This window comes from Zonotrichia leucophrys, unplaced genomic scaffold (assembly GCF_028769735.1).
Source record: "Zonotrichia leucophrys gambelii isolate GWCS_2022_RI unplaced genomic scaffold, RI_Zleu_2.0 Scaffold_75_219274, whole genome shotgun sequence".
Taxonomy (NCBI): Eukaryota; Metazoa; Chordata; class Aves; order Passeriformes; family Passerellidae; genus Zonotrichia; species Zonotrichia leucophrys.
Genome location: NW_026992280.1, coordinates 140,408 through 153,385, shown reverse-complemented (window position 1 = coordinate 153,385; position 12,978 = coordinate 140,408). Strand labels below are relative to the sequence as shown.

The following is a 12,978-nucleotide window of genomic DNA, read 5'->3' as shown; positions in this document are numbered from 1 at the left end:
TTGGGGAATGAGGGGATTCCTTGTGGGAATGAGGGGATTCCTTGGGGAATGAGGGGATTCCTTGGATTCCTTGTGGGAATGAGGGGATTCCTTGTGGGAATGAGGGGATTCCTTGGGGAATGAGGGGATTCCTTGGGGAACGAGGGGATTCCGTGTGGGAACGAGGGGATTCCTCATGGGAATGAGGGGATTCCTTGTGGGAATAACGAGGGGATTCCGTGTGGGAATAATGAGGGGATTCCTTACGGGAACGAGGGGATCCCGCTGATCCCGGCGTTTTTCCCAGGGACAACGTGATCTGCGGCAGCTACGACAGCAAGCTGGCCTGGTTTGACCTGGACCTGTCCACGCGGCCCTACCGCCTGCTGAGGTGCGTCCCGCTGCCCATCCCCTTTTCCCAGCGCTCATTCCCGTTTTCCCGGGCTCGAATTCCCGCTTTTCCCAGTGTTTTTTCTTGTTGCTGATCGCCGTGTTTTCCCGGCCCTGATTCCCGTTTTTCCCGGTGCTGATTCCCATTTTCCCCATTGTTTTTCCCATTGCTGATTCCTGGTTTCCCGGTGTCTATCCCGGTGTTTCTCCCGGTGTTTTTCCTGGTGCTGATTCCCCTCTTTCCTGGCTCTAATTCCCGTTTTACCCGGTGTCTATCCCGGTGGTTTTCCTGGTGCTGATTCCCGTTTTTCCTGGTGTTTACCCTGGCACTGATTCCCATTTTTCCCAGTGTTCTATCCCTTTGCTGATTCCCATTTTTCCCAGCTCTGATTCCTGTTTTTCCTGGTGTTTATCCCAGTGTTCATCCTGGTGGTGATTCCTATTTTTCCTGGTGTTTTTCCTGGTGCTGATTCCCATTTTTCCCATTGTTTCTCCCGTTATTTTCCCTGTTCTGATTCCCATTTTCCGTGTTCTGATTCCTGCTTTCCCTGTTGCTTCCCCGGCTCTGATTCCCATCTTTCCCTGTTGTGATTCCCATTTTTCCCAGTGTTTTCCCTGTGCTAATTCCCATTTTTCCCAGTATTTTTCCTGGTGCTAATTCCCATTTTTCCCGGGGCTAATTCCCATTTTTCCCGGTGCCAATTCCCAGTATTTTTCCCGTTATTTTTCCCGCTCTGATTCCCGTTTTTCCCATTGCCAATTCCCACTTTCCCGTTGTTTTCCTGTTGCCGATCCCCGCGTTTCCCTGCTCTGATTCCTGTTTTTGGCAGTTCTGATTCCCATTTTCCCGTTGTTTTTCCCAGCTCTAATTCCCATTTTTCCCAGTGTTTTCCCTGTTCTAATTCCCATTTTTCCCGGTATTTTTCCCAGTATTTTTCCTGGTGCTAATTCCCATTTTTCCTGGTGCCAATTCCCAGTATTTTTCCCGTTATTTTTCCCGCTCTGATTCCCGTTTTTCCCATTGCCAATTCCCACTTTCCCGTTGTTTTCCTGTTGCCGATCCCCGCGTTTCCCTGTTCTGATTCCTGGTTTTGGCAGTTCTGATTCCCATTTTCCCGTTGTTTTTCCCAGCTCTAATTCCCATTTTTCCTGGTATTTTCCCCAGTATTTTTCCTGGTGCTAATTCCCATTTTTCCCGGGGCTAATTCCCATTTTTCCCAGTGTTTTCCCTGTTCGAATTCCCATTTTTCCCGGTATTTTTCCCAGTATTTTTCCTGGTGCTAATTCCCATTTTTCCCAGTATTTTTCCTGGTGCTCATTCCCATTTTTCCCGGGGCTAATTCCCATTTTTCCCAGTGTTTTCCCTGTTCGAATTCCCATTTTTCCCGGTATTTTTCCCAGTATTTTTCCTGGTGCTAATTCCCATTTTTCCCAGTATTTTTCCCGGTGCTAATTCCCATTTTTCCCGGGGCTAATTCCCGTTATTTTCCCCGTTCCGATTCCCGTTTTCCCAGGCACCACGGCCGTGCCGTGCGCTCGGTGGCGTTCCACCGCCGCTACCCCCTGTTCGCCTCCGGCTCCGACGACGGCTCCGTCATCGTCTGCCACGGAATGGTCTACAAGTGCGGATCTGCGGGATTGGCTTGGGGGATTTGTGGGATTGGTTTGTGGGATACAACGGGAATTGTCACGGGATTTGTGGGATTTAATTAGGGGATTTGTGGGATTTGTTTGTGGGATTTGTGGGATTTGTTTGTGGGATTCACCGGGAATTGTCATGGGATTTGTGGGATTTATTTAGAGGATTTATGGGAATTGTCACGGGATTTACGGGATTGGTTTGGGGGATTTTGTGGGATTTGTTTGTGGGATACACTGGGAATTATCTGGGCATTTGTGGGATTTGTTTGTGGGATTCACCGGGAATTGTCACGGGATTTACGGGATTTAATTAGGGGATTTGTGGGATTTGTTTGTGGGATTCACCGGAATTGTCAGCGGGATTTTTGTTGGGATTTGTTTGTGGGATTCACTGGAATTGTTATGGGATTTATCGGGATTTTATTAGGGATTTGTGGGATTTGTTTGTGGGATTCACTGGGAATTGTTGATGGGATTTACGGGATTTAATTTAGGGGATTTTAGGGATTTGATTTGTGGGATTCACCAGGAATTGCCACGGGATTTATGGGATTTATTAGGGGATTTGTGGGATTTGGTTTGTGGGATTCACCGGAATTGTCATGGGATTTATGGATTTATTTAGGGATTTATGGGATTGTTTGTGGGATTCACCGGGAATTGCACAGGATTTACGGGATTTATTTAGGGGATTTGTGGATTTGTTTGTGGGATTCAGTGGAATTGTCACGGGATTCATGGGATTGGCTTGTGGGATTGTGTGTGGGATTTGTTTGTGGGATTCACCAGGAATTGTCACTGGATTTACGGGATTTATTTAGGAGATTTTGGGATTGGTTCGTGGGATTCACCGGGAATTGTCACGGGATTTGTGGGATTTGTTCGTGGGATTCACTGGGAATTGTCATGGGATTTGTGGGATTTAATTAGGGGATTTGTGGGATTTGTTTGTGGGATTTGTGGGATTTGTTTGTGGGATTCACCGGGAATTGTCATGGGATTTACGGGATTTGTTTGTGGGATTTATGGGATTTGTTTGGAGGATACACTGGGAATTGTCATGGGATTTACGGGATTTAGATTTAGGGTGATTCTGTGGATTTGTTTGTGGGATTCACCGGAATTGTCATGGGATTTGATGGGATTTGTCTGTGGGATTTATGGGATTTGTTGTGGGATTCACGGAATTGTCATGGGATTTATGGGATTTATTTAGGGAGATTTGTTGTGGGATTCACTTGTGGATTATACTGGGAATTGTCACGGGATTCATGGATTGGCTTGGGGATTTGTTGTGTGGGATTTGTGTTTTGGGATTCACCAGGAATTGTCATGGGATTTACGGGAATTTTTATGGAGATTTGTGGGATTTGTTTGTGGGATTCACCAGGAATTGTCGATTGGGATTTATTGGGATTGGGATTTGTGGGATTCACCGGGAATTGTCATGGGATTTACGGGATTTATTTAGGGGATTTGTGGGATTTGTTTGTGGGATTCACCGGGAATTGTCATGGGATTTATGGGATTTGTCTGTGGGATTTACGGGATTTATTTGTGGGATTCACCGGGAATTGTCATGGGATTTACGGGATTTATTTAGGGGATTTGTGGGATTTGTTTGTGGGATTCACTGGGAATTGTCATGGGATTTACGGGATTTATTTGTGGGATTCACTGGGAAATGTTATGGGATTTACGGGATTTGTTTGGGGGATTTGTGGGATTTGTTTGTGGGATTCACCGGGAATTGTCGTGGGATTTATGGGATTTATTTGGGAGATTTGTGGGATTTGTTTGTGGGATTCACTGGGATTTATTTTGGGGATTGATGAGAATTGTCTGTGGGATTTGTGGGATTTGTTTGCGGGATTCACGGGAATTGTCATGGGATTTATGGGATTTACATGTGGGATTCATGGGAATTGTCATGGGATTTATGGGATTTGTCTGTGGGATTTGTGGGATTTGTTTGTGGGATTCACCAGGAATTGTCACAGGATTTATGGGATTTGTTTGTGGATTTGGGGGATTTGTTTGTGGGATTTATGGGATTTATTTATGGATTTAATTATGGGATTTATGGATTTTTTAATGGGATTTATTAATTTATTTGTGGGATTTATTTATGGGATTTACTTGTGGGATTTATTTTTTAGTGGGATTTGTTTATGGGATTTATGGATTTATTGATGGGGTTTATTTATGGGAATTTATGGAATTTTCTTAGGGTATTGATGGGATTTATTTATGGGATTTATGGGGTTTATGTAGTAGATTTATTTATGGAATTTATGGGATTTATTTATGGGATTTAAAGGATTGGTGGTGGAAATTGTTTATGGAATTTATGGGATTTATTTATGGGATTTATGGATTTATTTACAGGATTTATTTATGGGAATTTATGGGATTTATGTAAGGGATTTATTTATGGGAAGTTATGGGATTTTTGGATTTATTTACAGGATTTATTTATGGGAATTTATGGGATTTATATAAGGGATTTATTTATGGGAAGTTATGGGATTTATGGATTTATTTGCAGATTTATTTATGGGAATTTATGGATTTATATAAGGGATTTATTTATGGAAGTTATGGGATTATGGATTTATTTACAGGATTTATTTATGGGAATTTATGGGATTTATGTAAGGGATTTATTTATGGGAAGTTATGGGATTTTTGGATTTATTTACAGGATTTATTTATGGGAATTTATGGGATTTGTGGGATTTTTTGATGGAGTTTATGGGAATTATTTATGGGATTTGTGGAATTTATTGGATTGGCAGGATTTAATGGGATTCATGGGATTTATGGGGTTCGTGGGAAGTGTGAGATTTATTCAAAAGGATTTGTGGGATTTACGGGATTCATGGGATTATGGGATGTATTTATGGTGTTCGTGGGATCAGATCCCTCCCTTTCGGGTCCTTGGGGTGGCAGCAGCGTTTTCGGGGCAGCTGTTGGGAATCCTGGAGATATCTGGGATTGGATCCCAAAGATATCCAGGACGAGATTCCCCTCCCAGAATTCCCATTCCCAGTGTCAGAATTCCCATCCCCAATGTAGAATTCCCATTCCCACTGTCAGAATTCCCATTCCCATTCCCAGAATTCCCATTCCCACTGTCAGAATTCCCATTCCCAGTGTGATATTTCCCATTCCCATTCCCAGAATTCCCATTCCCGATGTCAGAATTCCCATTCCCAGTGTGATATTTCCCATTCCCGGTGTCAGAATCTCTGTTCCCAGTGTCAGAATTCCCATTCCCAGTGTCAGAATTCCCATTCCCACTGTCAGAATTCCCATTCCCAGTGTCAGAATTCCCATTCCCGATGTGAGAATTCCCATCCCCAGTGTCAGAATTCCCATTCCCGTGTGATAATTCCCATTCCCGGTGTCAGAATTCCCATTCCTGGTGTGAGAATTCCCATTCCCACTGTCAGAATTCCCATTCCCAGTGTGAGAATTCCCATTCCCACTGTGATATTTCCCATTCCCAGTGTCAGAATTCCCATTCCCAGTGTGAGAATTCCCATTCCCACTGTCAGAATTCCCATTCCCGGTGTCAGAATTCCCATTCCCAGTGTCAGAATTCCCATTCCCAGTGTCAGAATTCCCATTCCCACTGTCAGAATTCCCATTCCCGGTGTCAGAATTCCCATCCCCAGTGTGAGAATTCCCATCCCCAGTGTGAGAATTCCCATCCCCAGTGTGAGAATTCCCATTCCCACTGTCAGAATTCCCATTCCCAGTGTCAGAATTCCCATTCCCGGTGTCAGAATTCCCATTCCCAGTGTCAGAATTCCCATTCCCGGTGTCAGAATTCCCATTCCCAGTGTCAGAATTCCCATCCCCGGTGTCAGAATTCCCATCCCCAGTGTGAGAACTCCCATCCCCGGTGTCAGAATTCCCATCCCCAGTGTGAGAATTCCCATTCCCAGTGTCAGAATTCCCATTCCCAGTGTCAGAATTCCCATTCCCAGTGTGAGAATTCCCATTCCCACTGTGAGAACTCCCATTCCCGGTGTGAGAATTCCCATCCCCAGTGTCAGAATTCCCATCCCCAGTGTGAGAATTCCCATCCCCAGTGTCAGAATTCCCATTCCCAGTGTCAGAATTCCCATTCCCAGTGTGAGAATTCCCATTCCCAGTGTCAGAATTCCCATTCCCAGTGTCAGAATTCCCATTCCCAGTGTCAGAATTCCCATTCCCAGTGTGAGAATTCCCATTCCCAGTGTCAGAATTCCCATTCCCAGTGTGAGAATTCCCATCCCCAGTGTCAGAATTCCCATTCCCGGTGTCAGAATTCCCATTCCCAGTGTCAGAATTCCCATTCCCACTGTGAGAATTCCCATTCCCAGTGTGAGAATTCCCATTCCCAGTGTGAGAATTCCCATTCCCAGTGTGAGAATTCCCATTCCTGGTGTGAGAATTCCCATCCCCAGTGTCAGAATTCCCATTCCCAGTGTGATATTTCCCATTCCCACTGTCAGAATTCCCATTCCCACTGTCAGAATTCCCATTCCCAGTGTGAGAATTCCCATTCCCACTGTCAGAATTCCCATTCCCAGTGTGAGAATTCCCATTCCCAGTGTCAGAATTCCCATCCCCACTGTCAGAATTCCCATTCCCACTGTCAGAATTCCCATTCCCGGTGTCAGAATTCCCATTCCCAGTGTGATATTTCCCATTCCCACTGTCAGAATTCCCATTCCCAGTGTGATATTTCCCATTCCCACTGTCAGAATTCCCATCCCCACTGTCAGCATTCCCATTCCCGGTGTCAGCATTCCCATTCCCGGTGTTTTCCCTGTCCCTGTCCCAGTGACCTGCTGCAGAACGCGCTGCTGGTGCCGCTCAAGGTGCTCAAGGGCCACGCGCCCACCCTGGACCTCGGCGTGCTCGACGTCGCCTTCCACCCCCAGCAGCCCTGGATCTTCTCTGCTGGGGCCGATGGGACCGTCAGGCTCTACACCTGATCCATCCATCCATGGGGATCCACCAGGATCCACTGGGATCCACCAGGGTTCCAGTGAGATCCTCAGGGATCCTCCTGGATCCACCCCCAGCAGCCCTGGATCTTCTCCGCTGGGGCTGATGGAACCGTCAGGCTCTACACCTGATCCAACGGGATCCATGGGATCCACCTGGATCCACCCCCAGCAGCCCTGGATCTTCTCTGCTGGGGCCGACGGAACCGTCAGGCTCTACACATGATCCAACGGGATCCACTGGGACCCACTGGGATCCACCTGGATCCACCGGGGTTCCAGTGAGATCCTCAGGGATCCACCTGGATCCATCCCCAGCAGCCCTGGATCTTCTCCTCCAGTGCCGTCTACACATGATCCAACGGGATCCACTGGGATCCACTGGGATCCACCCAGATCCTCGGGGTTCCAGTGGGATCCACCTGGATCCACCCCCAGCAGCCCTGGATCTTCTCTGCTGGGGCCGATGGAACCGTCAGGCTCTACACATGATCCAATGGGATCCACTGGGATCCACCTGGATCCACCTGGGTTCCAGTGGGGTCCACCTGGATCCACCCCCAGCAGCCCTGGATCTTCTCCTCCAGTGCCGTCTACACATGATCCACTGGGACCCACTGGGATCCACCTGGATCCACCCAGATCCATGGGGTTCCAGTGGGGTCCACCTGGATCCACCCCCAGCAGCCCTGGATCTTCTCCGCTGGGGCCGATGGAACCGTCAGGCTCTACACCTGATCCAGCGGGATCCATGGGATCCACTGGGATCCACCTGGGTTCCAGTGGGGTCCACCTGGATCCACCCCCAGCAGCCCTGGATCTTCTCTGCTGGGGCCGATGGGACCGTCAGGCTCTACACCTGATCCAACGGGATCCACCTGGATCCACCTGGATCCACCCCCAGCAGCCCTGGATCTTCTCTGCTGGGGCCGATGGAACCGTCAGGCTCTACACATGATCCATTGGGATCCACTGGGATCCACCTGGATCCACTGGGGTTCCAGTGAGATCCTCAGGGATCCACCTGGATCCACCCCCAGCAGCCCTGGATCTTCTCTGCTGGGGCCGATGGAACCGTCAGGCTCTACACCTGATCCAACGGGATCCATGGGATCCACTGGGACCCACTGGGATCCACCCAGATCCACCCAGGTCCATGGGGTTCCAGTGGGGTCCACCTGGATCCACCCCCAGCAGCCCTGGATCTTCTCCGCTGGGGCCGATGGAACCGTCAGGCTCTACACCTGATCCAACGGGATCCATGGGATCCACTGGGATCCACGGGGTTCCAGTGGGTTCCACCTGGATCCACCCCCAGCAGCCCTGGATCTTCTCTGCTGGGGCCGATGGAACCGTCAGGCTCTACACCTGATCCACCGGGATCCAATGGGATCCACTGGGATCCACCTGGATCCACCCCCAGCAGCCCTGGATCTTCTCCTCGGACACCCTGATCCGATGGGATCCCCTGGGATCCAGCAGGATCCCGTTGGATCCCTGGCTCTTCCCCAGCAGCACCGTGTGCCTCTCCAGCTGCCCTTCCCACGGGGATCCACAGGGATCCACCCGGATCCAGCGGGATCTGCTGCTTTCCTAATTTACCGTGCTCAATAAAGGCTTTTTTTGGATATGATCCCGGAGATCTTGGTGTGCTGAATTCCTGATATTCCCATCCCCACATCTTCATCCCACACTCTCCACACCCGACCTTCCCACAAGGATCCGGTGGGCTCCGCCTGGATCCAACCGGATCCGTCGGGATCTGCTGCCTTTGGAATTCCCAGCACTCAATAAAGGCTTTTTTTGGATACAGTTCCAGGCTCTCTGTGTCCTGAATTCCCCAATATTCCCATTTCCACGTTCCCAAATATCCCCAATCCCATCCCCACATTCCCTACCCGTAGCACTCCCAGGATCCGCCACTATCAGGATTCCCGTTCCCAGTACTGAATAAAGGTTTTTTTGGGATACAATTCCAGGATCTTCATGCCCTGAATTCCCAATATTCCCATTCCCACATCCCTCAATGTCCCCACTCCCATCCCCACATTCCCCACGCCATGGGGATCCAGTGGGATCCAACAGGATCCGTGAGGGTCCGCCTGGATCTCCCACCACCACAATTCCCAGCTCTCAAGAAAGGCTTTTTCTGGAAACAATTCCAGGCTCTTCAGGTCCTCAGTTTCCCAGTGTCCCCAGTATTCCCATTCCCACATTCCTACACCTGACATTCCCAGTGGGAATCTGCCCAGGATCTATCGGATCCGCCACAGTCAAAATTCCCCGTGCTCAATGAAGGCTTTTTTGGGATACAATTCCAGGATCTTCATGCCCTGAATTCCCCAATGTTCCCATTCCCACATCCCTCAATGTCCCCAGTCCCATCCCCACATTCCCCACACCATGGAATTCCAATGGGATCCAATGGGATCCACCTGGATCTGCCACAATTGGAATTCCCAGGGCTCATGGGAGGATTTTTTGGGATACAATTCCAGACTCTCTGTGTCCTGAATTCCCCAATGTTCCCATTCCCACATCCCTCAATATTCCCATTCCCACCTTCCCCACACCTGACATTCCCAACAGGATCCACTGGGATCCGCCACCATTGGAATTCCTGTTCCCAGGGCTCAGGAAAGGATTTTTTGGGATACAATTCCAGGCTCTTTGTGCCCTGAATTCCCCAATGTCCCCATTCCCACATCCCTCAATGTCCCCAGTCCCATCCCCACATTCCCCACACCATGGAATTCCAATGGGATCCACTGGGATCCACCTGGATCTGCCACAATTGGAATTCCCAGGGCTTAATAAAGGATTTTTTGGGATACAATTCCAGGCTCTTTGTGCCCTGAATTCCCCAATATTCCCATTCCCACATCCCTCTGTGTCCCCAGCCCATCCCCACATTCCCATCCCCATCCCATTCCCACATTCCCAACACGCAGAATTCCCAGGATCCACTGGAATCATGAAAGGCTTTTTTTGCATGGAATGGGATCTGGGACAGGGCCTGGAATAGGATCTGGGATGGGATTTGGGACAGGATCTGGAGCAGGATCCCAATGGAAAAGCTGGAAGTGACCAGAACAGAGGATGAGATTCCCTGGATCTGATTTATCCCAGGAAAAGAAGCCAGGGAATGGAGCAGGACCTGGAAAGGGACCTGGAACGAGATCTGGAACAGGACTTGGAACAGGATCTGGAATGGGACCTGGAAAAGGGTTTGGAATGGGAACTGGAACAGGATCTGGAGAAGGATCTAGAATTGACGTGGAATTGGGTCTGGAATGGGATGTGGAATGGGATCTGGGGTAGGATCTGGAATTGGATGTGGAATTTGGTCTGGGAAAGGATCTGGAATAAGAAATAGAATGAGATCTGGAATGGGACTTGAAAAGGACCTGGAATAGGAACTGGATTGGGATGTGGAACAGGACTTGTAAGAAGACCTGGAATGGGATCTGGAATGGGACCTGGGATGGGATCTGGAACTGGGTCCAGAAAAGGATCTGGAATTGGGTCTGGAACAGAACCTGGAATGGGATCTGGAGTAGGATCTGGACTGGGGTCTGGAAAAGGACTTGGAATAGGAGCTGGAATGGGATCTGAAATAGGAGCTGGAACAGGATCTGGAAAAGGATCTGGAATAGATCTGAAATAGGATCTGGAAAGGGATCTGGAATAGGAATGGGATGTGGAATAGGGCTTGTAAGAAGACCTGGAATGGGAACTGAGATGGGAATCTGGAGTGGGATCTGGGTTAGGATCTGGAATAGGACTTGGAAAAGGATTTGGAAAAGAATTTGGAATAGGAACTGAGATGGGAATTGGGATTGGGGTCTGGGATGGGATCCGGGCCAGGATCCCACAGGCAAGGCCGGAGGTGGGACAGGAACGGGGCAGGAGCAGCAGGAAATTCCAGGGTTTTCCCTGCGGATGAGGGGCCGGGAGGAGCCCCAGGATCGTCGCCATGGAGACACCGCTGGGGTCCCCAACCCCCATCCCACAGATCCGGAGCAATCCCAAAATTCCAGAGAGCCAAAATTCGGGAGCCAAAAGCTTTATTTAAAAACAGGTCTCTGTACAGGGGGAAAGAATTCCAGGTGGGAATTTCGGGAATTGGATCCCGTTATCCACCGGGAAGCAGCAGAGAGGGTCGGGGGCGGAGGGCTGGGAATGGATCCCATCCCAAATTCCCTTTTCCCACTTTTTTTGTCCCCGAGGATGGAGGTGATGGAAGACTTTTCCCATGGATTGGGATCCCCCGGGGTATTGCTGAGCGGAGCCGGGAATTCCCGGGAATTTTGGAATTTTGGGAATTCTGGATCAGAGGAGGCAGATGAGGCATCCCAGGGTCTCAGAGCTGAGAATTCCCGGGAATTTTGGGAATTCTGGATTCAGAGGAGGCAGATGAGGAGTCCCAGGGTCTCAGAGCTTGAGATTCCCGGAATTTTTGGGAATTCCGGGATTCAGAGGAGGTGTCCCAGGGTCTTGGAGCCGGGAATTCCCGGGAATTTCAGGGATTCGGAGGAGGCAGATGAGGAGTCCCAGGGTCTCGGAGCTGGGAATTCCCAGGAATTCCTGGGAATTTTGGGAATTCTGGGATTCAGAGGAGGCAGATGAGGAGTCCCAGGGTCTCGGAGCTGGGAATTCCCAGGAATTCCTGGGAATTTTGGGATTCAGAGGAGGCGGACGAGGCGTCCCAGGGTTTCGGCCACCTTGACCCTCACGGCTGGAACCGGATCCTTGAGCAGCAGCTGCAGGGCTGGAACGGCACAGACCGGATTGGGATTGGATTGGGATTGGGATTGGGATTGAGATTGGATTGGGATTGGGATCAGGATTCGGATCGGGATTGGATTGGGATTGGGATTGGGATTGGGATTGGGATGGGATTGGATTGGATTGGGATTGGGATGGGATTGGGATTGGGATCGGGATTGGATTGGGATTGGGATTGGATTTGGATTGGGATTGGGATTGGGATCAGGATCAGGATTGGAGTCAGGATCAGAAAAAATCAGGATTGGGATCAGGATTGGGATTGGGATCAAGGATCGGGATTAGTCGGGATCATAAAGAATCAGGATTGGAATCCCGATCAGAATCAGGACTGAGATCAGGACAGGAATCAGGATTGGGATTGGGATTGGGGTCAGGATTGGGATTGGGATCAGGACTGGGATTGATGACAGGATTGGGATCAGGATTGAGATCAGGATTTGAATTGGGATTGGGATTGAAGTCAGAATCAGGATTGGGATCAGGATCAGGATTAGGATTGGGATTGGGATTGGGATCAGGATTGGATTGGGATTGGGATTGGATTGGGATTGGGTTGGGATTGGAATCAGGATTGGATTGGGATCAGGGATCAGGATCAAGGATCAGGATTGGAGTTGGGATCGGAATTAAAGTCAGGATCGGGATTGGGATTGGATTTGGATTGGGATTAGATTGGGATTGGGATTGGGATCAAGGATCAGGATTGGGATCAGGATCGGGATTGGGATCCCCCAGCCCTGGACATTGAAAACTCCGGGAATTCCCAGGAATTCCCACCCCATTCCCACGGCATTCCCGCGCTGTTCCCCCTGGATCCCTGCTTCATTCCCATCACATTCCCATTTTTCTGGTGCCGCATTCCCACTCCTTTCCCCACCACATTCCCACTGAATTCCCACTGGAATTCCTCAGCATTCCCCCCGGATCAATTCCCGGAGCCACTCCAGGAATTTGGGAATGGGGTTGGGAGAGATTTGCTCAGGAAAATCCCACGGAATCCACTCCCGATCCAGCCCCAAATTCCCAACACTCCCAGGAAATTCCAATGCTCCCATCCCGGAATTCCCAATCCTGAAAAATTTGCTGGATCTGGGAATTTTTATGGAATTTTTTTTCCCCAAAAAATGAGAATTTTATTCCCATCGTTATCGAGGACTTGAGGACCGACAGGGAA

At 49.3% G+C, this 12,978-nt stretch overlaps 1 protein-coding gene across 1 annotated transcript in view; it reads left to right on the top strand.

Moving 5' to 3' along the window:
- Positions 1 to 8,643, top strand: part of BOP1 (BOP1 ribosomal biogenesis factor) — a 41,927-nt gene extending 33,284 nt beyond the window's left edge. The window contains exons 12-15 of the mRNA XM_064737556.1: positions 287 to 370; positions 1,884 to 1,991; positions 6,848 to 7,017; positions 7,164 to 8,643. Of these exons, the coding sequence (XP_064593626.1) occupies positions 287 to 370; positions 1,884 to 1,991; positions 6,848 to 7,001 (346 nt within the window). The 3' untranslated portion in view covers positions 7,002 to 7,017; positions 7,164 to 8,643. The remainder of the gene's footprint in view (positions 1 to 286; positions 371 to 1,883; positions 1,992 to 6,847; positions 7,018 to 7,163) is intronic.
- The last annotated feature ends 4,335 nt before the right edge of the window (positions 8,644 to 12,978 follow it).